We start from the raw sequence: 24,858 nt of genomic DNA on the forward strand, positions 1-24,858 counted from the left end.
AATGTGAAAAAAACGGATTACAGGGACTTCTGACGTGGGGTTTTGGGGTGCTTAAGTGTAGTTTATACAGTACATGAGGATCAGATCAACATAGAGCTTCAGTATGGTAGCTGAATGTACACTGTGACAGTTGGGTACAAATGCTAGACGTGATTTGACATGTGACTAATGTTGGTACTTGGGTTAACTTGACATTTCATTTCATATCTGCCCTTTTGCATTAATGTTCTTACTTAACCTTAGTGAGCAACTATTAGACTGAAATACTCAAAGCAATATACGACAGCATATTTCATCATGAATCACAACATCTTGTCATTAATGGCCCTGTACCTCAGTTCAGTAGTTCCAGTACTGAGGAACTACAATACTGCTATAAAAATAGGTTTAAATGTGACTATTGCAATGTTTTAAATGAATGGCCAGTTAATTCATTCACACACACAATTCTACTCAGAAACAGATTGGCTGCAGCAGATATGCTTCTTGCATTGAAGCTTACTATTAAGTGTCTTTGGTCTCCTGTGTAACAGTAGTGTCATGCAAATAAAGTAAATCTTACCTGCCTCCTGTTTAAATCTGGATTTGATGAGGCTGTGTTTGTTCCGGTTTCTCTGTTGACAGAGTTTTACACCACCTCAATTATTGCAGACCTTCAGCTAATTTGTCAGCTCCACCCACACCACAATCCACCATCCTCACCACACCCACACACACACACACACACACACATAACCACACAGATACGCACACACACAACTTCTGATTGCTCCTGATATTTTAATGAGATTCTCTTCTCTTGTATGCATTAGTGTGTGCGTGTACGTGCGTGTTCTTGTGTATGTGTTCGAGAGAGGGAGAGAGGATTTGGAAATATTTTATTCAAGAACAATGATTGTTCGAAAGACAAACTATTAAATTGCCTGAATGCTTTATTTTTTCATTTTGTTTTATCACTGCGTGTTCAAAGTAGCTGACGCACTGCTTAGGAGCAATTTGAGCAAATTGGTTTTGATCACACCAAGATGATCTGTGTGCTGAAGATGCATTTAAAGGAAATATTTTAAAGCCTTGCTTGCTTGACATTACCTAATGCTTTAATAAAGTAGAACAGCTGCATACTATAATATCACACAAATATTCTTGATTAGCCTAACACCCCAATTATAGGTACTGTTCTGGTGGAGATCTTCTCAATCCCTTGCATCTGATACATTTCACATACTGCAACTTTATGTGTTTTATCGTCTGTTTTTATCTTGGTGCCATATTTTTGAGACAACTTATTACAATTATCCAATATTTCAACTTGAAAGCATTTCTTGACAGCTTCAAAAGATATTTTAACCACATCAATGTAAATACAGACATGTCCAGTTGGCAATTGTAAATCTCTGTACACTTTAAGGACTTTGATACACTGCTTCCTGCTTAATTTGTTAACAACCTAAATAAACAAAGGAAACCTTTACTCTCGCACTTAGAGTGATGCGGCTTGTTTGACTTGGTGTGGCACAGTAGAGTTGGTATTGGCTGAGAGCTTATAAGGGTGGGGTCAATGGGAACAATGTGCCCACTGATGCTTGTTTTATTATTTTCAAATAATTACATATGGGGCGACTTGGTGGCGCAGTGGTTCGCACTGTCCACTCACAGCGAAGGAGGGCAGAGTTGAGGTGCATTGAAAGCAGGAATGTTTCCAGAAAGCTTTGGCAGCAATTAAAGGTATAATATTTAAATTTGACTTGATTTATGTTTTTAAATTAATTAAAGCTTAACTTACTTCCCATACATACAATTAAGAAAAGTATATACTCGCAGTATAATAAAAGTAATTTGGTTTTTTCAACCCTCAGAAGGGTTCTCTAATTTACAAGAACCGTCTCATACATATAAGAATATATGTGTATATATATATATATATATATATATATATATATATATATATATATATATATATAAATATATATATATACATATATATATATATATATATATATATATATATATATATATATATATATATATATATATATATATATATATATATATGCATATACAGTTGTGTTCATAATAATAGCAGTATGTTTAAAAAGGTGTTTAAAAAGGTTTAAAAAGGTGAGTAAACTTCAAAATTCCTCAAATAAATTGTATTTAATGAACACAAATGCATTAAGGACACTGCACATTCTATTTCAAAGCAAGAAAATTAGAAAAAGTCATTGAATTTGATAATATTTTACAGAAAGTCAAGAAATATAATGTTCAAAAAAATAGCAGTGTTGACCTCTTTCTTTACAAACTCAAAGAAGTACTGTATAAACTAAGAAATGCTTGAAGATTCAACTTTCCTGAGCATAACAAACTAATATTTAGTGGCATAACCACGGTTTCTGATGACTGCTTCACATCTGTGGTACATGGAGTCGACCAACTTTATTTTGACTTTTTTTTGTTTGTTGAGTTCCTCAAAACTTCAACTTTTTTTCTTCACTTACATGAATTTGAGGTGTGTGTGTGTGTGTGTGTGTGTGTGTGTGTGTTGTAGTGGTAAAATTAATGCTTGCATTAATTTCTGTGAACTCTGCTGAACAACCGCTCCGCTGTATAACCATGTCTGTGTAAAAGTCAGCAGGAAACCACCTTTTGCAGCAACCCAGACGACAGACACGCTGTCTTGTCTCCAACTGTCAACAACAACTCCTTGTAGAGAGTTGTTGTTTCACACCCCAAAAGAGCAGTCTGTACCCTAAACTGTTAGTTCCCGTTTTCCAGTTATTCTTATCTGCTGCTCAAACTTGCCGTCCAAACTTGCAAGTCCCCGTTATCTCTGAAGGTGCAGCCACTCCCCCATTGCGCTGGTGTGTACTTAAATGTCTTGCTCACCAGTGTCCGGTGAGCATTTTCAGCAATTCTGTCTGTGTGCTCCCAGCTGTAATAAACTCTCACTGAGACCAGCGCTGATCTTGACTTAGTTTTATTCCTTTTGAGTAAACGTCTCCAATAATTTCCACGACAGAACTTGGCGTCACGAACAGGATCCCCGACGACCCGTCCACCCAGCGCCAGCCGAAAGATTGATCAACCAGGACTCGAGGAAGTCTTCCCCAAAACCTCTGAGAAAAATTGAGAGAGGGGGTTCGGTGTGAGCGTCGGCCTGGATCGGTCTCGCGGGATCAAACAGAAACCTCCAAAAGGAAATTAGAGACGTCTAAGTCAAGAAAAGGCAAGTTTCCTCTTCCTATCTCTAAACTAGGGACGTTAAAAGTTTTTTATCCTGTTTGTACTATAACGAAATAAGGATTCACAAGTTTTTATCTTGTTTGTACTATAACGAAATAAGAATTCACAGAGACGTCTGTGTCTGAAGGGGTTGGCCAACAAACAAAGGGTAGGACATAATGGGGAATAGTCAAAGTACTAGTAGTACTGACGGCGACCAATGCTCGGCGAAGCGCGGTGCCAGAGGACCAGGAGGAAACTCCATGGGCCCCCCAGAGTCTGAGTTTAGTCCAATAGTAAGAGATATGAGGAGAAAACATGGTCCTGAGAGTTGCGCATGCGTTGGGGAATGGGAGGAAGACCATGGATTCCCAAAGGGGGGAAGCATGAGTCTAAATCAGTTAGAAACACTAAAAAGCAGCCTAGAAAAGAAGGAGAAAGAAATGTTGAAAGAGTAGAAGGTAAAGCGTAAGGATGTTGAAAGAATGAGGAGGCATTTTAAGTGCCTAGAAGTGTGGCAAAAGGAGGCAGGGATTAGAGAGGGAAAAGCGAGACAAGGGAAAGCAGAAGAGAAAGAAGACAGCAAACACACACACACACACGCGACAAACACCCACCCGCGCAGCCGAACACACTCCCGCCATATAACCCGCTGTATCCTTCCCTCATGTGATGGGACGACCCCACCCTCCTGGAAGGGCCGGTGCGGAGGCCACCTCAGCCTCAAGCTCAACCGCCAACATGACCCCCTGGAGCATTGTTGCTGCGCCCATTGCTCCACCCTATGCAATCCTGCATAGGGTGGAAGCACGCCCGCCTGGCCGTCCTGACGGACCACGCCAGTCACGCCATGGAACGACGCGCCGCCCAGGGTGAAAAGAAAGAGGCGGCGGAGCGAAAGGCAACAGCTGCCGCCCAGCTCACCATGATGCAGGCGGTGGCTCGGATCCGCCCAGAAGGAAGAGGACGACAACAAGGCGGAGGAGGAGGTGAATGCTTCATCTGCGGAAGCAACGACCATTGGGCAAAGGACTGCCCCCAGAAACGCCCCAACCACAGGGGACGTGGACGAGGACGTGGCCGAGGAAGAGGAAGAGGAGATCGAAGCTACGAGCGGAGAGAGGCCGATCACAGCCAGCAGCAACATCAGCAAGCTGACTGACCACCTGACAGCGCCACCTCCCCAAATGGAGGAGTGAGAAAGGGAAGTGATACTTCTATTTTCACACATGCTTGCGCCGGCAATGAAGACCCGCTTTTTGCTATTAACCACACGCACACCCCACTAGGCCCATCCACCTCAGCTGCAGAGCTAAGGAAAGGCACTTATGCTATGTATATGAATAATGAGGCTTTTGAAAGGTTACCTCAAATCAAGGTTAGAATAAAAGGAAAAGACATTGTGTTTTTAGCAGATTCAGGAGCCACACATTCGGTTATACAGCACTCACATTTACCTGAAGTAAAACTGAGTGGAAGATCGATTTACTCGATTGGTGTGTCAGGACAACCAGTTAAAGAAATGTTTTCTGAACCCTTATCCACCTCCTTAGTGGGAGGAGTGATGTTTAAGCATAGCTTTCTAATGTCACATCAGTGTCCTATTAACCTTTTGGGTCGAGATCTTCTCCTTCAGCTGGGTCTTAGCCTTGTCCCAGGACCAGAAGGTCTCGAGGTGGTTCGCGCAGATGTGGGAGTTACTCACACCATGTTCCAGACAGCCGAGGAGAGGCCTTTGTGGATCTACCAGTGACTGCTCTTGGGAACAGAAGGTGCTAAGATCTTACAGACAGCAAAGGAAGCAGTCCCACCCACTGCTGTTCCTATGCAACCTGGTAAGCTACACTGTACAGCACACGTTTCGGAAGAATTCTCACCAGAGTATGATGACGAGTTCTTATCAAAACCGGAAGACATGCTGCAATTGAAAACACTGTATTGGTCCTGGGATAAATCCGCTGTGTCTGTAATGTTGACAAAGAACCAAATATAGTTTTTCCAGGTAGAAGGTTCAGCCCTGCACGTGTCCCTGACCAAAGGTCGACAGGACGCGTGGAAGGACTTGGGACCTTTTGTCAAAACCTGCCAAGAAGCGGCTGACTGGAGGCCATTACCCGACAAACCGCAAGTATCTCATTCACCTGGGCTTGATGCCTATTCGCGACATGTAGATGTCCAGGTTCCAGCAGAACGCTCGCTGTATTGTGCAGAACAGGAGGGATGCATTACTGCAGTTGCCCTATCCCTCCCACCGGATTTGAACAGCGTGCCAAAGCAGCTGTGGGCTGATGGCGCGTATGATGTGGGACTTATAAGAGGTGTTCAACCAGTAACTATCACCCCTAAATCTGACCACCGACCGTGTCAGCAACAGTACCCATTGAAACCAGAAGCAGTTGAAGGTATAACCCCTGTTTTTAACTCCCTGCTGAAAAAGGGCGTAATCGTCCCGTGTGCTGACTCACCAGTGAGAACACCAATGTTGCCTGTGAAAAAGTCCAAGCCCCCGCCTGTCAAAGACGATTGGGGATTTGTACAAGATCTGAGGGCTGTGAATGCGGCTGTACAACAAAGAACTCCAAATGTGCCCAACCCGCACACAATACTCTCACAGGTACCCCCAGCAACCACACATTACATCGTCGTGGATTTGTCAAACGCATTTTTTTGCGTTCCAATACACCCGAGTTCTCAGTTTTGGTTCACATTCCAGTTCCAAGGGAAAGGTTACACCTTTACCAGGTTACCCCAGGGGTACTGTGAGTCACCAACCATCTACAATGCAGCACTGGCCCAATCCCTCGAACCCCTGCAGTTAAGCCCGGGGACGGCACTGCTACAATATGTGGATGACCTTTTGATCGCTGCCCCGTCTGAAGAGCAGTGTAAAGCAGACACACTCGCATTACTCAAACACCTCGCCGCCGAGGGCCATAAGGCTAGCCTAAAAAAGCTACAGTATTGCCAGACGACAGTAACATTTCTTGCTCATGTTCTCTCAGCAGCATCAAAGGCAGTGGCCCCATCTAGAACCGAGGCAGCCAGTAAGATTCCAAAGCCACGCACGAAGAAGCAGATGCTCTCATTCCTGGGGTTGCTAGGGTATTGCAGAGCCTTTATCCCAAATTATTCTGCAAGGGAAAGGCCACTCCGAGATATCGTACCGAGCACGGGCCCAATGTCTACAGAATTGACGTGGACACCGGAAGCAGTAGATGCTTTCACAGATCTAAAAAAGGCCCTCCAAAGTGCGCCTGCTCAGGACCCTCAGCGACCATTCACTCAAACTGTGGATGAAAAGGACGGTTGTATGTCCTCTGTCCTGCTCCAGGAGCATGGTGGAAGACAACGCCCAGTCGCTTACTTTTCGGCGAAATTAGGCGCTGTAGCTGCAGGCTTGCCGCGATGCCTCCGAGCAGTTGCAGCAGCGGAGCGTGCACTCTGCACTTCCCGCGACATCATGGGCAACGCCCAACTGACCTTGCTGGTACCCCATTCAGTTTCTCTGATTCTGCATGAACAGCGCACGTCTCATCTATCTGCAGCCAGGTACCTGAGATATCACACTTGCTTATTAGAAATGCCAAATGTCACGGTACAGAGATGTACAACCTTAAACCCAGCGTCACTCCTACCGACTCCAGGTGACGGAGACCCTCACGACTGCCTTGCTGAACTGGAACTGACCTGTTCGCCAAGACCCGACTTGTCTGACCAACCACTAACCAACCCTGACTTTGTTCTCTACTCAGATGGATCTGCCTCCAGAGATGAGAAGGGGACCAATAGAGTTGGCTATGCTGTATGTTCTGACACCGAAGTTCTCCTTTCAGGTTCACTTCCCAGCCACTTCTCAGCACAAGCAGCGGAGCTGGTGGCCCTCACAGAAGCCTGCAAACTAGCGAAGGGACAGAAAGCAACAGTACACACGGACTCTCGCTATGCGTTTGGTGTGGTACATGATTTTGGCACCCTCTGGCGACATAGGAAATTTCTCAAGTCTGATGGTAAACCCATTCTGAATCATGCATTGATTGCTAACTTGCTAGATGCTATTCTTCTCCCGTCACAGATAGCCGTCTGCAAATGTGCAGCCCACACTAAGGCCAACGACCCTGTGGCTAAGGGGAATGCTGCAGCCGACATGGCAGCTAAAGCAGCTGCCATGAAGCCCTGCACAACAACCACGGCTGTATCACTGCCGGCCACGAGCCCAGCCTCGCTTGTGGACATGCAAGCCTTCGCGACTCCCGATGAAAGGCTGGCCTGGAAGCGGAGCGGAGCGGCCTACACTGATGGTGTATGGGTAGGACCAAATGGCAAATCATGCCTCCCAAAACATTTCTTCCAAGCGTTTTGTAAGTTGACACACGGACTAGACCATGTGTCAAAAGGGGGGATGTTAGACCAACTAAGCCAGACATGGTTCACGAAGGGTTCCACAGTAGCAGCAGCTAAATATTGTAGTTCCTGTTTAATTTGTGCACGATGCAACACAAGAAGAGCAGTGCATGTTACTGACCAAGCCGCCCATCCTCCCCCAACGAAACCGTTTGAACACTTAATGATGGATTTCATTGAATTAACACCAGCAGGGGGAAAGAAATACTGTCTAGTAATGGTAGATATGTGGTCAAAGTGGGTTGAAGCATTTCCATGCTCCTCACAATCGGCAAATGACGTAGCTAAGGCGTTACTCACAGACATATTACCAAGATGGGGAATCCCCACTAAAATTTCCTCTGACAATGGATCACATTTTGCAACTCGGGAGATAAGGCAGATAGGAGAACTGTTAGGGATAGACATGAGGACCCACTGCGCCTACCACCCGGCCAGCGGAGGAGCGGTGGAAAGAGAAAATGGCACTATCAAGTCCAAACTGATGAAGTGCTGTGAAGAAACGGGTCTGATATGGCCAAAAGCCCTCCCAATTGTGCTGATGTACATGCGGATGAGGCGACGCGCACGCGCTAACCTAAGCCCATTTGAGATTCTGTTCGCAGCTCCACCAAACGTTGGAACAGGACCCCTCCCGTCCACGGCCCTCTGCGAGGACACCATGTTGACTTATTGTGCTAAGTTATCATCCTAACTCGCAGGTGTCAGGACCCAGGTGAAAGAAGCTCTTCCAGCTGCAGCACAGGAGCCACTCCACGATCTGCAACCCGGCGACTTCGTCCTTGTCAAGGACCACAGGAGGAAGCATTGGCGCTCCAACCGTTGGCAAGGCCCATACCAGGTCCTCTTCACCACCTACACCGCCGTGAAGGTCGCTGAACGAGCCACGTGGGTCCACGCCAGCCACTGCAAGCGAGTGTCCACTGCCCCAGGCCCAGACAGCGAGACGACCAGAGGGGAGGGAGCAGCTGAGTGAATGGTGAGATCGAAACGCTTCACTCCAACGAAAGACCTCTGATGCTGGTCATCCACCTGGCCCTGACGAGAACAGAAGACGGAGAAGTTCACGTTGCGGAGGCGGCAGCGTGGCCAGGACAAGGACCCAATTGCACCCTACACGTTAGTTTCAGGAGATCAACAGGAACAACCCACGTAGCCACAGTAGTAATCCCACCACAACACGTAGTCTTGACGTATAGAAAATTAGTAAGCATACCTCTCGTAAAGTACTTGGTTCAAAAGGCTATAGCAGGAGCGTTTGTGCACTATCGCCTTCTGCCTAGAGTGGAGGACGAACCCGCTTTTAACGACACATTGCCATTTCCTCCCGACAGTGACCAAGACGATTATGTTTGAACTTAATGATGCTTTTTGCTGAAAACCTGTTACCCAGGATGGTGAAATCCGGATAGCTCGTTTAAATTGTGATCGCGTTGCTATCAAAGGGGGGAATGTAGTGGTAAACTTAATGCTTGCATTAATTTCTGTGAACTCTGCTGAACTCTGCTTGTATAACCATGTCTGTGTAAAAGTCAGCGGGAAACCACCTTTTGCAGCAACCCAGCCACGGTTTCTGATGACTGCTTCACATCTGTGGTACATGGAGTCGACCAACTTTATTTTGACTTTTTTTGTTTTTGTTTGTTGAGTTCCTCAAAACTTCAACTTTTTTTCTTCACGTACATGAATTTGAGGTATGTGTGTGTGTGTATGTGTGTGTGTGTGTGTGTGTTGTAGTGGTAAAATTAATGTTTGCATTAATTTCTGTGAACTCTGCTTGTAAGGAAACCACCTTTTGCAGCAACCCAGACGACAGACACGCTGTCTTGTCTACAACTGTCAACAACAACTCCTCGTAGAGAGTTGTTGTTTCACATCCCGAGTTGTGGCTCATGCAAATGAGTTTCCACCCTGAGGAATCTAACCCTGATGGAAAGGTGTCAGCACGTGACTCCAGCATGTTGTTCATCATGATTGGACTCCACAGGGGTTGTTCATGCTTTTAACAACTAGTGCCAATTCTTCTTAATTACAATGAGACAGTCAACTTGGCTTTTATACCAAATGACTCACACACTTTTGCAGCTTCATCCAAGAGGAATGAAACAGGTGAGATCACAGAGCATGTGGAGAGAATTACAGTAAGACCTCCTTTCTGGTTTCCATATATCATGGTTTGATAATGCTTGATCAATTTCATTTTTGAATTATGGTCATGATGGAAAAGTGTGTTCTTTTAAAGGAAGTGGCTCACAACTGAATGGTGTCACAACAAAATGAAAGCCAACAACAAAAACATATGAATTACCTAAGTATTTAAAAAAATAAATAAATAAATAACACGACTAACCATTTTTGTTGAGATGATTTATTTATTTTTGCCAGTGATTGTATACAACCTATACTGTGATGTATCCTTGTTAACAAAAATACATAATATTGCAGTGGTTAATTATTTCTTCTTAAATATTTGTTACAAAAAGGCAATATTTGATATAAAAAGAAAAGAAAAATCTAAATGGCTTCTACTTAGCTGTGTCCCCGAAAAGCTTACATGTTGAAGGTGCATACCTTCGGGAAACATAGACAATGTACTCTGCACAGGCTATTGAGTGGTGTGATGAAAGACGTGGACATGTGCCAACAGTTTCTATAGTGTGAGTGAATAGGGCCACGGAGTGTAAAAGAAGCCCTTTTAAAAAGACGTTTGTAGAGGCTAGCGCTTAGATGGAAATAAATTTGCAGCAACAAAGATTGCACCCATCACGAAGTTGGCTTCTGGATATAAAAGAGCCGAGTCTTTACCTCGGATAACCCACTGTTTTCCTCACTTGTCTCGGCTGTGTAGGAGATACATGTGTCACGGCATGCGGCAAGATTTCTTTTAAGTATCTGGGTCAGAAACAAAAACCCACTGAGAGAGAGAGGGAGAGAGGCAGCAGAGGGATGGGGATCGCAGGGAAGACAAACAAAAGCGCTTAAAAACACATGGACTTTCCCCCACGTGAATCAATATTCAGGCCCAGATCTCCCTGTTGAGCAATGAGGCCAAAGAGGAGAGGGGGCTGAGAGACGGATGAGACGGAGGGAGGGCTGTGGGATAGTCAGAGAGACTCTCATTGGAGGCAGCGGGAATGAAGAGGGAAGAGGGAATACACGTTTTTTGGGGGATAAAAGACAGGCGTAAAGGGAAAACAACAAGGCTCACTCATGCTGAAGCCATTTTGGTCTCACTGTAGCACTGTGGAGTTCAGCACACTCTACTCATGAGGTAGGTGAGAGGCACAGCTGCCACAGGATGAAGAGATGCACTTAAAATATGAAGTTTTGAGCAGAGCAGCGTTGCTATTTTTAGTTGTGTTGATTGCAAGGTGAAGCGAGTGTGTGTAATTTTTTTTTATCAGGTTGGCAATGGACGCACTGTATTAGGATGGTGTTGCTCTGTCAGTGGTAAAACTGATGAGGAATATTTCCAAATATACGTATTTAGTTTTGACCCACTGCTAATGACAAGCAGGATTTTATTATGTACGTGATAGAGGTGTATTTACTTTTAATGTGTGAATGTTAATCTACATTGGACCATTTTTGCAGACAGACTTGATAAAAATGTGAATGTATTAATGTACAATATGGGTGCATTCGAATGACTTGAACATCACTGTGCTAAAAAATAATAGAGCTATTTTCCCTTTAATGTCTTAACATATTGCATGATATAAGAATGAATCAAAGGTCCCATATTATGCAAGATTTTACATTGCCAAATGTCTGTTAATATAACTTATATTGCCAGTATGTGTCTATAGCTTTAAAGCTTTAACCTGCACAGAGTTTAGACTTTATTTCTTTTTTTCTTTGAATTGTTCTCCTTTTTATAAAATGTCTCCGACTAACACTCAGTGCTGGCTAGTGTCCCTTTGTGATCTCACAAAATACAACTATGCCTCTTCCAGTGTTATCGACAACAGCTCCAACTGGTTCAGCCCTCTGAGGCCACATTGTTTTTCTTCAATCCACACATGTGAACGGCATAAGAAGGTTTTTGCAGGATGCAAATGAAAACTCAGTATTTTTGTCAGTGGTTTGTAAACGAAAGGCTAAAAAGTTTAGCTTTTTTGCATAGTTTATTATGTGAAGCTACTCACCTGGAGCCTGACTGAAAGATGAAGCACTGGCACTGGGAAACTGGGTTGATAGAGCAGTGTCTGAAGCTTTGACCCTGCACCTGCAGCTTCTGTATTAGGCGACCTGCCCTTGGAAGGTTGCAACTCTGGCCAGTATCTTTCCCTTCCTTTCACCTTTTATGTTATAATTGCTTCTTTGTCCTCCGTATATGGTGTGTGGCGAGACCTGTGGGTATAAGGAGATGATGTGCTAACTATCCTCGGAGAGATAGTGAGAGCTTCTGCGCATCTGGACACACAATCTCCACGGCCTTTCTCGACGCCTGTTTGATTTCTGACTTCTTTGTAATAAACCTGTTTTTATGCAATCAAGTCGGTGTCACCGAGGATTCCTTCAACATCCACACTTCACTGCTGCAACCTGAAGAATCCACCATAATAGTGACAAATTTAAGTTGTAAACAGAACTACCAGGTTGTGGTTTAAGCTTTTATTATTTATGCGTCTCTGTTTCAGGTACTTATCTTAGGAGTTACAAAAAGGCTGTGGAAAAAGTACCAGCATGTCCCCGAAGTTGAAGTGGCTGATCATGATGCAGCTGCTGCTGACCGAGCAGGCTTTGTGCCTAATGCCATCTCCTCTGACAGCGCGACCCACCAAGAGCCATGTTGAAGGAAAGGCTGATCGAGAACATCTTCCTGCGCTGATATCAAAAGGCGAGTCTGGTTCCGAGCTGTCCGCCAAGGAGACGGAGGAGCTGATCGAGTCTGCCGCACGTATGATATCAAACCTGACGGAGAAGCTTCAGGGCCAGATTCAAGATCATCTACTCATGCGGGGGAATGTCAGCTGTAAGGAACTGCTCTCTGCCAGCAGTTTGGATGACCCGTCGCCCTCCATGTTCCCTCAAGAGGTGCTGGGCTTCTCTCTAGTGCCTGTGCTGGTGGTGGCAGGCTGCCCACAGGAGGCGCAGACCCTCGTGCTCAAATTGTACCATCTGCTTGGAATCGGGGATACAGAGGAGCTCTTGATGGAGTTAGAAGACCTCATAGAGAAGAAGATGAGCCACTCTGCTTCAAAGACCGCCCAGACTGGAGGAAGCAATAAAGAAGGAGAACAACGCATGGATGCACTCATGTTTAACATCCAGCAGCTGGCAGTGGCAGGAGAAGACCAGCAGGAAGGGCACTGTGAGGGTTGGACCAGAGTCAACGGGGCCGTCCTGGTGGGGACGGGTGTGGGAACAGGCACGGGAGATCTGGGTGAGGCTGTGAGAACCTGCGAGGGCTTGGGAACTGTGTGTGGCGGTGTGACCGGAGGAGGAGCCCTCGAACCCGGCCGGTACCAGGTGGTGTTGAAGAAAGGGAGCCGTGTCCTACCATCGGCATCCGACTGCTGGATCCAACGGTGCCACCTTGAGGAGGAGGAGGGTGGTGCTGCCTTGGGGGGCAGGAGGATGAGACGAAGTCCCCAGAGGAACTGCATCAACCAAAGTGAGGAGCGCGTGTTCAGAGTGGTGGAGTGGATCCCCGCCGTCAGCACTCTCTACAGCCTGGGCACAGCCGTCTACTATGCCTCGGTCAACTGCTCCGACACGGCAAAGGAGAGGGCGCTGCTCAGTGCCGTCGATCTGGGCACCGACGCACTCATCGTGGCCACGGGGGGCACCGTCGGGGTGGCAGGCTACGCCCTGGGCGCAGGGGTGAAGACCGGCGTGAAGGCCGGAGTCAAGTACCTGCTCAACTCCATGAGGCAAGAAGGGGACCTGCTGGTGAACCAGTTCAGTTCGGAGGACGGCGTCTTCACCGTCGAATAGTTTTTGTTTTTTTGTTTGTTTTTTTGTTTGAAGAAAATAGTCTTTTGATGTAAATACTAAAATGGTGGGCTTAAGTTTGAATAGGGGAGCTAGTTTTTCTTTGTGAATCATAATCTACGTACAATGTGTAAAGGCATTATAAATGTAAATGAAGGGGTACCATATTTGTCCCATATGGGACTTTATGTATAATGCATGAATTTGTATTTAATAAATCGATCGCTGTAATACATTGGTTACAAAAAAAGCCCAGTAATGTGTAAATAGAGATTAGGTAACAAGCTTTAAAGAAAGCTTTTGCTTGAAGAAGTATAACTCTTGTGTTTAGTTGAAAATGACAGTGCTGGCTGGCCTCAGGAAATCCCTCAAGACTTTTGTGTCTTTTGTACTGTTTATGGTCCTGTACACATCCAGATATTTCCTCATGCCTGTCACCTCCAGTGTAAACTACAGTTTACAATTTTGTATTTTTGTTTTCATTGCAATAAAGTTAAATATATGCTAAATAAAGGAAAAAGTGTGAAATTATTTATCACCAAGTCCTTCCTCCCTGACGGCTTGTAAATTCAGGGTCAGTCTTGACATGTCTTCCACTGATGTGTCAGATTCATGGCCCCTGCACCTTCTTTGACCATAGATTTCTGGATAAGGAAATTCATTGTTACACTACTGGTAAAGGTGTTTGGAGAGTCAGAGCTTTATGGCTTCATTTCACTGGCTGCAGACTCAGCTAAGAGGGCTACATCCTTTCTTGGAGTCTGTGAGGCTTCATTTTCCTACTTTGTTTGAGATATATATTTTCTTTAATGATGCCATAAACTTTGAGCAGAGATTTATGCTTAATGAGCACTCTTTCTTCCGCTATCAGTAGGGAGGCGACCTTTCATCCTCTCGTTGTGCAGAAAGCCTTGAAACGTTTCCCATGGACCACAAGTGTCATGTTTAAAACTGCTCTACATGCTCCTTCCAGAGAACTGCTCTGTCCACATTTGCTCTTTATGCTGCAGGTTAAATTGATACACAGACAACCCACAAATTAGGTCCCTAAATTCAAGATACAAGATATATTTTATTGCCATATCAACCTTGTCAATACACTCTTTCATGACATGGCAAACTATTTTCATCCAGGCAATCAATCCAACACGAGATTGATTAAGATAAACTAAACTTGGCCCAATAGCAAAACAAAAATAAAATCAATTCAACAAAATCGATTTAATTAAAAAATAAAGACAAACTACAAGAAGAAAGGTGAGCAGTGATATATGAAATATATCATGTCAATTTATGGGGGGAAGGTTAGGGTTAGAGTTAGGTTTAGGGGTTTTCTGTAAATGGAAAATAATTGTAATTTTCACGTTTGACTCAAAATGCAAATTCATGTCAACGATATCACACAACAGTATCTTATATTTGACTTGGGTAGCCATACAATTGTTGGATGCTTTATTGTCACAGATTTAAAAGAGAGAAAAAGTGGAATGAAAAAAGTGATACACTCAAAGTTTGGTATTTAATAAAGATATATTTAAAAACAAAACATAACAAAAAAAAACATGGCGCTTTATCTTTTCAAAGAAAATAAAATAAGTTGTGCTAAAATTTTGGTTTTAGACAACTTTATTCACTTTTCCAATACAGAATAAACAGCGGATATACATAAATTTGTCACATGCCTCCCCGATTCTCGGGAAATCATTGCAGGGACGCCGTAAGTTTCGATTTTGTGCGTCATAGAGCCACATTGCAGATTGACAGGTTAATTTACCAATCAGTGCAGCCTATCGTTACGTCGCTCAACCAATGAAGCCGGTGCTTTTTAACCAAGGAGAAACTAAAGGACCTGGCGCACACATTTCGGCTCTGACGTTGCTCAAACGTGAGTGTTTCCAGAGCCAAAATGGCTGCTGTGCTGAGACACGGAAGTTCAGCGCGGGCGGGACAAGCAGATGTCCAATAGGACACAGAACGTGAAGTGGGTGACACGGGAAACAACATTAACACGTTATTACTCTGTTGGACCGACGCTTGTTATATCAGCAGCAGCAGCAGCTGACGCTATCTTGCATTAAACCGGGCAATGCAATTTCCCGAAATTTAATTACGTGTTAACAGGATATTTGTGAGTCGACTCGAATTCCCTGTGTGTGTATGTGAAGGTAAGCGGTTGTTATTTTTTCTTAAACGCAGTCTTGACTTGAATTCTGAAGAGCAGGCTTGTTGACAACAACAGCCAACCAGCCAAAGTGCTCCGAGCAAGTCCAAACAGGTAGTCGCGGTTCACCGACACTTCCTCAGTTGTGCGAGTTGCGAGAATGCGACGAAGAAACGATTCAGATTTTGGTGGGGGGAACTGGAACCGTTGTCGCTGTCATAGTTGAGCGCGCGACACTTACTGACGTTTCGTTGCTGTGGGCGTACGTCGCAGGATGGCGCAGTGGGAAAAGCTCCGGCAGTTGACCAATGGATACTCACATCGGCTGGACGAGCTCTACGACCGGGATGCTCTTCCCATGGACGTTCGCCACTACCTAGCAGCTTGGATAGAGAACCAGGATTGGTAAAGAGCCCAACTTCCTAATATGTAATTTAATGTAACAGTCAAAGAGGGGTTTAATACTTGTTTTGATTGTTCAAGTGTTTATTTGGAACTCGTATTATTGATTTATCAACCCCGCAACCCCCCCCCCCCCCCCCCCCCCCCCGACTCCCACTTCTAGGAAACGAGCATCCCGGGATCATGATTTGGCAATGGTGCTGTTCCAGGTTCTGTTGGAGAATTTGGACATTCAACACAGTCGCTTTGTCCAAGAGGAGTCGTTCTTACTGAAGCACAACATCAGGCGCTACAAGCAAAACTTTCAGGTTTGAGGAAACAGGTTGTTGGGAAGTTGACAGCATCAAGGGGTCGATATTTTTTTTTAATTATTTTTTATTTAGTTAGTTTAAAGGGACAACACATAATAATGTAAATATATCAGATTATAGCCATAGGCTAGTTTGTTCTGTTTCTGTAGTCCCCCTTGGCAGGTTGATGTTTACAGTAGAGCATACAAAACACAACAAAGTGAAAGCTTGGATAAAAAGAGGGAAAGAAATAACAAGTCATACACAATATAAGTACGCAATTATAACAAGACATACCCAACATAGCTCACAAAGTGACCAGTACTATCTGAGACTGGGTCCAAAAGGAAGAGGCGACTGCTGTAAAGTGCGAGAGTATAAAAGGTGCTAAGGGAGATAAAAATGTTTCCTCATGTTTACAGACATGGTTGTTCCTAATCCACTCCTTTAGGAGTCTCTTAAAAGCTTCAAAGCTGGAAGACTGCAAAAAATGTTTGCCCACCCCTGTGCTAGACCATGGAAAACCTAATAAATCATGCACACAATTTTGACACCTTTTTGATGTGGCACTGACTCTGAGATCGGTCTGACTTCCCCCTTGGCAGCTATACCAGGATGATCCGTGTGGCCTGGCGAGCACAATTCACTGGTTTTTGGAGAAAGAGAAAGAAATCTTGTTGAATGCTGGTCTCGATGAGAAGGTAGGAGCTAAACTTTCCACAAACTATTTATCATGAAGTTAAACTCATAGCATTTTCATTAAAGGGAAGAAAAATATATGGTATTGTTAAACTTTTTTTTTTTTTTTTTTAAATTGGCCTGTTGCCATGATCCTTAAAGTCATTTCAGGAAGTGCATTCCAATCATCAGTGCCTCTCAGAACTAGAAATGAAAAAAACAAGTTATCAAATACACAATACAAAATGCACATTCACCATGCAATGAAATAAGGAAAGATGTCCTACTTCCTCGAGTAAACTACTGGGTGTGGTGACACTGCACGTCAGATAGTGAGACCTATCAAATGTGGGGTCAGTAAGTTAATCAAGTTTCTATTCAGAATGTTTTTCAGTTTGCATATTTATTTATTTATTTTATTTATTTTGGTGTTTTATATTATGTCTTTAATTTATTGAGACTGACGTTAAGTGTGCATATTAGTCACTGCAAAGATTGCAGCATTTGAAATAGTTTTAACTGTATCTCAGACTCAGCTACCATTATTTTACTCGTACACTTTTTATTTCACATACCTTTACTGCCTCTGTTCTTCATCTCAGGTCCGGGCCCTACAAATTGAGCCCGAAGCCATGGAGATCAGTGGTCAGCAGGACCTTGAACGGAAAATGGCTGGCTTCCGGAATGACGTGCAGGTGCAGATTGTGTTGATATCTTATGCTCATGCATTTGCATAGTCTGTGTCGGCTTATCCTATATTTTTCCATCATAGTGCATGGAACGTGCAATCATCTGCCTGGAGGAGCAGCAAGATGAATTTGACTTTAAATACCAAACCTTCAGAATGGAAGGTAATATTTAAATAGTGTTCTTGCATAGATTATCTCGGGGTTGGTAAAAAAGACATGACGTGATTCATTGCTACATGTTTTTTTTTCTTCTTTTTTTTGGCTCGTCTCAAATGGAAACTGTAAATCAACTGTGGAAATGTACTGCAGCGATGACAGCAGAGGCCGCGAAGAAAGAACAAGAGAAACGTTTTCAAGTTCCAATCAACAACCTGAATGCATGTAGAAAGGTAAGGCAATATATTTATTAGTTTGATTGATGTCATTAAAAGAATGCTTATCTATTCATTCTAACCTTTTTTTTTTTCTTTTTCTTTTTTGTGCTTTACCATCCACTATCACAGAACACACTTTCTGGAATAACCAAGCTTCTGGACAAGTCAGAGGACCTGATTGACATACTAGTGAAGAAGGAACTGGTTGAGTGGCAGAGGAGGCAACAGAAGGCGTGCATCGGGGCTCCAGACAGTGTTAGTCTCTCTCGGTTAGAGGACTGGTGAGTTAGTAAAGCCAGCGACACACAGACTTGCACACACTGTTGTAGTTGGGAGCAGGCAGTGACACAAGAAAGATCCCAGTCTGCACAGCCTAAAAGCCTGATTTAAGTCTTTTAACACACAGATTAGATACCACACTAATGGTGACATATTTTTGTGTTTAAATTGTGTTTACATTTTCTGTCATACTCAGTTTGAACATGAACACGAAAAGCATTGCAAGACGTACACACATTCACACACACACACACACACACACACAATACATTATGTGGCGTTTATGTGCTTGCGTGCGTGTGTGTATGTGTGTGTTGGAGGTCTGAACACCACTTCTTGTGTGGCAAGATAATATGTGTTCAGTGTTTTTTGCCAATAAGCAATTTAAATCGGGAAATGTTCTTATTGATGAAATGAAGACCGTTAATTAAATGATCCCCTTTGTTTCACTCAGGTTCACTTGTGTGGCACTGAGTTTGTTTCAGGTCCGAGATTTTCTGTGTAAGATGGATGAGCTGGTTGGAAAACTGTCTTACGCAAATGATCCACTGGCGGCCGAAAACCCTACACTGAAGAAGAGAGCAGACACACTTTTAGAGGATGTCCTCAAGAGGTGTCACTTTTAAGAAAGTCTTGCAAATCCCAGAGTTCTTTTAAGTTCTTTTTCACTTGGGAAAAAAAAAATGCTTACTTCATTTTCTCTTGTGCAAGTTCTTTTGTGGTTGAGACTCAGCCATCCATGCCTCAGGGAAGAGGACCCCTGGTGCTCAGAACAAATGTGCAGTTTTCTGTCAAGACCAGGTCAGTGCATCACTGATAATCGCCACATTACTATTTGTTAAGGTCTGAATTTTTTTTTCTCTACGCATGTGTGCGTGTATTTGTGAAAGTACATGCATTACATGATCATAGTGTAATTTTCAGCAATCCTTGAGCTGATAAGGCAACGTTAGATCTTGATATTTCCCAGCTCCTAGTGGTTTTTCTGATATATATATATCTATTTTCAGACTCCTGGTTAAATTCCCTGAGCTGAACCACTCCATGAAAGTGAACGTGTCTCTGGACAGGTGAGACGACTTCTCTTCTTTGTGCTGCTGTAACTTTGCCCTCCACTCGTCTAACAATACAAGCACAAGTCCCGGCTGTTTGCTCACGCTCTGTTTTTCTCCTTGAAATTAGGGGGGCACCCCAGATGAAAGGGTGAGTTACGATGTTTTTCCGACCCCAGGAATCTTTCCTCCCCTCTTGGTCTTTGTCAGGACTGGCCATAAAATGTATCATTTCCTGAAAAAGCTGTACTCCCCTTTTATCTTTCAATGTGGATTTGTTTTCGTGGTCTTTGCCAGGTATCGCCGGTTTAATGTCCTGGGAACCACCGTCAAGGCCTTGAACATGACGGAGAGTCAGTGCGGAGGCATGGTGGCAGACTTCAGACATCTTGTAAGTGAGAAACCAGCATTTTAGAAAAAGGCAATTAATATGCTGTTTTGCTAGGCTGAATACACAGGCTAAACATGTAGATCACTGCTTGTGTGCAGACACTGAAGGAGCAGAAGTGTGGCGCTGGTGGGAAAAGTGGCGGTGAGGTGAGTACAACAAATCTGGCACAGCAACAAAAATACAACCTTTTGCACAGACTTTCAGTGAGAGCCTGTTGACTCTTGTCGTATAATGTGAGTCATCCAAACAGATGCACATAAGGTGAATAATACGGTGCCATAAACAGTCAAATAATTACGACGTGCATGTGTTTGCTTTGACAGATTTCCCTCAGTGTCACAGAGGAGCTACACATCATCTGCTTTAACACTGTATTTCAGCATAAAGGCTTGGATATTGCCCTGCAGGTTTGCATTGAACCTTTTCCTTAAAGGAAGTCTCATGACTTCCACGTGTCTCTACTTGGATTTGTGTCTGGTGGGTTCTTACGAACTTGTCTTTCCTGTGACAAAATGTAGGCCTCCTCCCTCCCAGTGGTCATCATCTCTAATTCCAGCCAGCAGCAGAGTGCCTGGGCGTCCGTCCTTTGGTTCAACATGATCAGCGTGGACACCAAGGCAAGAGACGGCCACCACAAACCATTTGGCATTTTTCACAGCTACTCTTAACCATTACTGCGTATGTGCTGACACGCCTTTGTTTTTCACAGGACATCCGGTTCTTCGCCAACTGTCCTGTGGCGTTTTGGCCGCAGTTTGGAGAGATGCTCAGCTGGCAGTTTTTCTCTGCCACTAAACGCGGTCTAGATGACAGCCAGCTGGACATGATTGCTCACAGGATCTTTGGTAAATGCCACCTTACTTAAATACTCAAATGATAAGAAGTATCGTTCAGCCATATCCATAGTATCTTTTCATAGCATTTTGGTGAATAAATAAAACCTACATTATATTTCCATGTATTTTGTTACCCACCAGGAAAGAAACAGAATTATGAAAGCTGCAAAGTTCCCTGGTCAAAGTTTTGCAAGGTAAGTTCACACAGGGAATATATAAACCAAAGGGTGAGAGGGTGAGCGCTGCAGTCTAAAATGTAACCATTTGATGTCGCTGTTTCCTCTCAAACTCTCCAAATATTACACACTTAACCTTCACCCAGCGTGCAGGAGAAGGTGACGGAGAATGGACCTAAGGACAGATGTGAGAATTGATAACTTGAATAACTCCCTTTTGCTGTAACAGGAAAATCCTCCTGACACTTTCTGGGTGTGGTTTGATGGCATCTTAGCGTTGGTAAAAACCTACCTTGAAGACATATGGAAAGATGGGTATGTTTTGCCAGCATCGTCGATTTTATTGCGTAAATGCAGTGGCTTAGCTCCGTCACATACTCACATCTGGTCAACGTGAGAAGCTTCTCTTTTTCTAACGATGGTGCACCTCCACCGTAGCCACATCATCGGCTTTGTGACCAAAGCCAAAGAGAAGTCTCTCCTGAAGAAGAAACAACGAGGCACATTCATGCTGCGCTTCAGTGAAAGTGTCGTCGGAGGAATCACCTTCTCCTGGGTGGACATCGACATGAACGGTCAGATTTCTTTTTCCGTTCAACGATTGAAAAATGCTACATGATGGCAGCTAGAAATACAAAATTCCAAACTAGCTTTTTTTTTCCCCTAACAAAAACAATTCAACCATTTTTATTTGTAGGGGAGCCTGAGGTGAACACAGTGCAGCCCTTCACTAAAGTCGACCTCTCCCAGATCCCCTTCCACGAAATCATCAGAAATTTTCTGATCTTGGAAGTCGGAAATGTCCCAGAAAATCCACTGCTGTACCTGTACCCCAACAGTCCTAGAGACGAAGCCTTTGGAAAATACTACTCTAACAAGGCCAGAGGTAAGAGCGGGATTGCGTCATTTCAACAGCTACTGAGCTGGATTACAGCAAACTAAAAGGGTTTGAAAAGAATGCATTAAATGTAACATCATAAACGTATTGTCTTTTAGATCAGAGCCCTTACAAAGAGTACATCAAAACCAAGTTGGCGTTTGTCACAAAGGAGTAAGTACATCAGCTGCTTTGTCCAGGCTGACTGTTTGCATCTGTTTGGATGAAACAAAAATAATACCCCGTGTTCTATTGAAGCAGTCCGCTAAAACGGCTGACTAAAATCGGTGCTGGCTGCATACGAGAGGCATCTTACCAGTTCCCTTTTGTATGTGTGAGCAATGGGTTGTAATGACTGTTTGTCATTGGTCATGTAGGATCACACTGGAAGCTATGTCACCCATGTCTGACGACATGGGTGGGGGTGAAGGCCAGGAGCCAATGAATGGCCTGTATGGAGAGGCAGCTGGTAGGTCACGGCTCCCCTTGCTCTCCCGTCCAGCTGAAACCCTCCAACCCAACGACCAAAATCAGCCCCTCTTCATCACCATGCTCAGCGCTGCCCTCTCTCCTCTTCTGGCCTGGGGGGAAATGTTGTCTGGATATATTCTCCATAATTGGGAGATAATATATTTTTTTTTGTACCTTAAATCCTTTGGGGCTGCACCTTCTAAATCCATCGTGTATCCGTTGTTGAACTGAGCAGAAACTAACGAATCAAACGATTTTTTTTTTTTTACAGCTTTGGGGATCTTTCCCTTGCTCTCGCTATCTCTCTCTCTCTCTCTCTCTCTCTCTCTCTCTCGATCGCCACAATATTCTGCTTGGTGCATCACTAAATTGATCCTAAATTGATTTGGGCTATGAGCTAAACAACCTAAATAGATTTTGGTTCTACATTAGACTCGGAAAATGCTCTGTCTTGGCTGTGGCTGCGAGTGGTGGGGGGATTCATGCACGGATGGGAAACGGAGAACATAATCATCACTGTCTGTCTTGACTACAATAATACCCCGCCAATGTCGATGCCAACATCGACAGCACTATGATTTCATGCATGCGTGGAAACAACATTTTACTATGTTGACTTCATACAACCATATTTTCCTCTTAACCTCTTTCTGTTTCCCTACATAGCTCGTTAAAAAGTCTTTCACGGTCATCGTCAACCACCACTGACTCAAAGAGGAACACACAGAGCACTATAATCTATTGAATCCAGTGCACACATTTAGTGCTTGGCAAAAAAAAACAAAAAACAAGGCTTCCTTTCCACGCTGGCAGGTTTGCGCTGCTAGCTTTTGAAAAAAAGCTATTTCAGCCTTGAAGAATGCAATAAGAGTGTCGACTGTGCTGGACATTCTGGCATTCCTTTTTTTCAGGAATGGTTCAAATTGATATAATACTGCTCTTATCCAGTAGGTGATGGTATTATGATGTAATATTGTTTTTGCACGATGTCATTGTGGCTTCTTTATTTATGGCCCTGTTCCATTTTTTGTTTGTTTGTTGTGTTGTCTTGGAGCAGCCTCTTACTGTTTGATTGATTTTGGATGACCACTTTTCTGAAGGAAATTGGCACAATGAATCTTTTCTGAAATTAAAGAAAAGTGGAACGTTGATGGAAAAACACACAAAATCAGTAAAAAACAAACAAACAAACAAACAACAAAACAAAACAGTGCATGTACCAATATCTTAATTCTGTAGTCTAATCCACGTCCCTCAGTTTGCATGCCATTTATTTTCACTCTCCAATGTCCTTTTTTCTCCCTGTATAACAAACCTGATTGGTTCACTCCTCCTCAGGGAATTTGCGCCATTGATAAGCGACACGAAGCTAACGGCAGAAACCCTGTCTTTTGTCTCTCGCTCTGTTTTCAGAACAAGATGGGAACTCCCCTCCTCTTAACTCAACCCTGGAATTATATCACTATGACCCCATGCTACCTGGAACCACTGCAGCCCCAGAGGATGATTTGCTGATTCAAAACGCCATTGACCTTAATGGCTTAGACGACATACTGTGTGACCATGCGCTGCAAGACTTCCCATATCTTGGGTTCAATGGCTCACTGTTGCAGCCAAGTGGAGACATTTTCTTATAAGCTGCCGAGGGTACTTTTAAAGAATTATCACATCACTTCACTCTTTCATTTTAGCAGTCTAGAGTAGAACCAGATCTCATAACCGTGTATCATAACATTGCCTCCAGTTCATTCTCATGAGCACAACACCTTCTCGCCATTTTATATTCTGTTTATGGACTCTGAAATCAGCGGTGTACTTTAAAATTTCCAGTTTTTATTCAGTGTTGTAAGAATGACTGCTCTTTTATGGAAAGCGGTTTTTCTTTTCTTCCAGGCATTTTCACTAGATTCCTTTTACTGTCATCAACTGCTCTTGGTTTTGGTGGTATTATCTCAAGTTCGTTAATTAAGATGTATTTCAACCGTACTGACTGGGCAAAATATGGAAAAAACAGAGCAATGTATTTGAGAAGAAGTTTTGACAAAACCAACATTTATCAATGCAAATTTGATCATGCCAATTTGTTTTACTATTATTTATTTATTATGTGTCTGTGCTAAGTGTTTTCCTCATAAGGCATGTCATTAAAATCATGGGGCTTCTTTCCTTTGTGTCAATTTTATACTAAATTGTGTCTGAGGATAACCATAAATATTGCCAATCAATTAGTTATAAACAAATAAAAAGTCAGTGATTTTTGGAGACGAAAACACATCTATATAAGTTCCATTTGTGTCATAAAATGACACAAGGCCTCAGTAGTTGCCGTTTAGTTTTATAGGATTTTAGTATTGCTGGCAATGTAACGTGTTTTTTCATTTACTTCTGTGCAGTATGTTACAGCATCTAACAATGTTGCTATAAGAACAATTTCTATATTCTAGCTGACTTCGTACTGTCACTATATTGCCCCCTAAACAGGTTTACTAGCCCCTAATATTGTATGTATTTTTGAAAAATACATGTTGGGATCGTTAAAAAAGAAAGCAGGTTTGGGTGGTCTATTATTTTCCTTTGCTAGAACTCCATTGATGAACTATCTCATGAGGTTTATCTTAA

General features: G+C 43.4%; 2 protein-coding genes across 3 annotated transcripts; both read left to right on the plus strand.

Moving 5' to 3' along the window:
* The first annotated feature begins 2,859 nt into the window (after positions 1–2,859).
* On the plus strand, positions 2,860–14,086 carry apof (apolipoprotein F). The gene is made up of 2 exons (XM_076037260.1): positions 2,860–10,894; positions 12,267–14,086. The coding sequence occupies exon 2, from the start codon at positions 12,313–12,315 to the stop codon at positions 13,564–13,566; it is 1,254 nt and encodes a 417-aa protein (XP_075893375.1). The 5' UTR covers positions 2,860–10,894; positions 12,267–12,312; the 3' UTR covers positions 13,567–14,086.
* Positions 14,087–15,989: 1,903 nt separating this feature from the next.
* stat2 (signal transducer and activator of transcription 2) lies at positions 15,990–24,405 on the plus strand. Of its 2 annotated transcripts, XM_076037380.1 has the most exons (23): positions 15,990–16,129; positions 16,290–16,434; positions 17,022–17,117; positions 17,697–17,789; positions 17,867–17,945; positions 18,093–18,172; positions 18,287–18,438; positions 18,891–19,049; positions 19,148–19,237; positions 19,447–19,506; positions 19,619–19,639; positions 19,786–19,879; positions 19,978–20,025; positions 20,203–20,286; positions 20,398–20,496; positions 20,589–20,724; positions 20,857–20,909; positions 21,121–21,206; positions 21,330–21,466; positions 21,589–21,777; positions 21,888–21,942; positions 22,146–22,237; positions 23,653–24,405. In XM_076037380.1, exons 1-23 carry the CDS (start codon positions 15,999–16,001, stop codon positions 23,874–23,876), a joined length of 2,403 nt encoding a protein of 800 aa, XP_075893495.1. In that variant the 5' UTR covers positions 15,990–15,998; the 3' UTR covers positions 23,877–24,405. The 2 variants fall into 2 exon arrangements, with proteins under 2 accessions (XP_075893495.1, XP_075893496.1); XM_076037381.1 differs by lacking the exon at positions 22,146–22,237 and having other exon boundaries at positions 23,653–23,863.
* The last annotated feature ends 453 nt before the right edge of the window (positions 24,406–24,858 follow it).

Source organism: Nelusetta ayraudi, unplaced genomic scaffold, assembly GCF_046127955.1.
Source record: "Nelusetta ayraudi isolate G7.1 ecotype Tasmania unplaced genomic scaffold, CSIRO-AGI_Nayr_v1 ptg000050l, whole genome shotgun sequence".
NCBI classification, from domain to species: domain Eukaryota; kingdom Metazoa; phylum Chordata; class Actinopteri; order Tetraodontiformes; family Monacanthidae; genus Nelusetta; species Nelusetta ayraudi.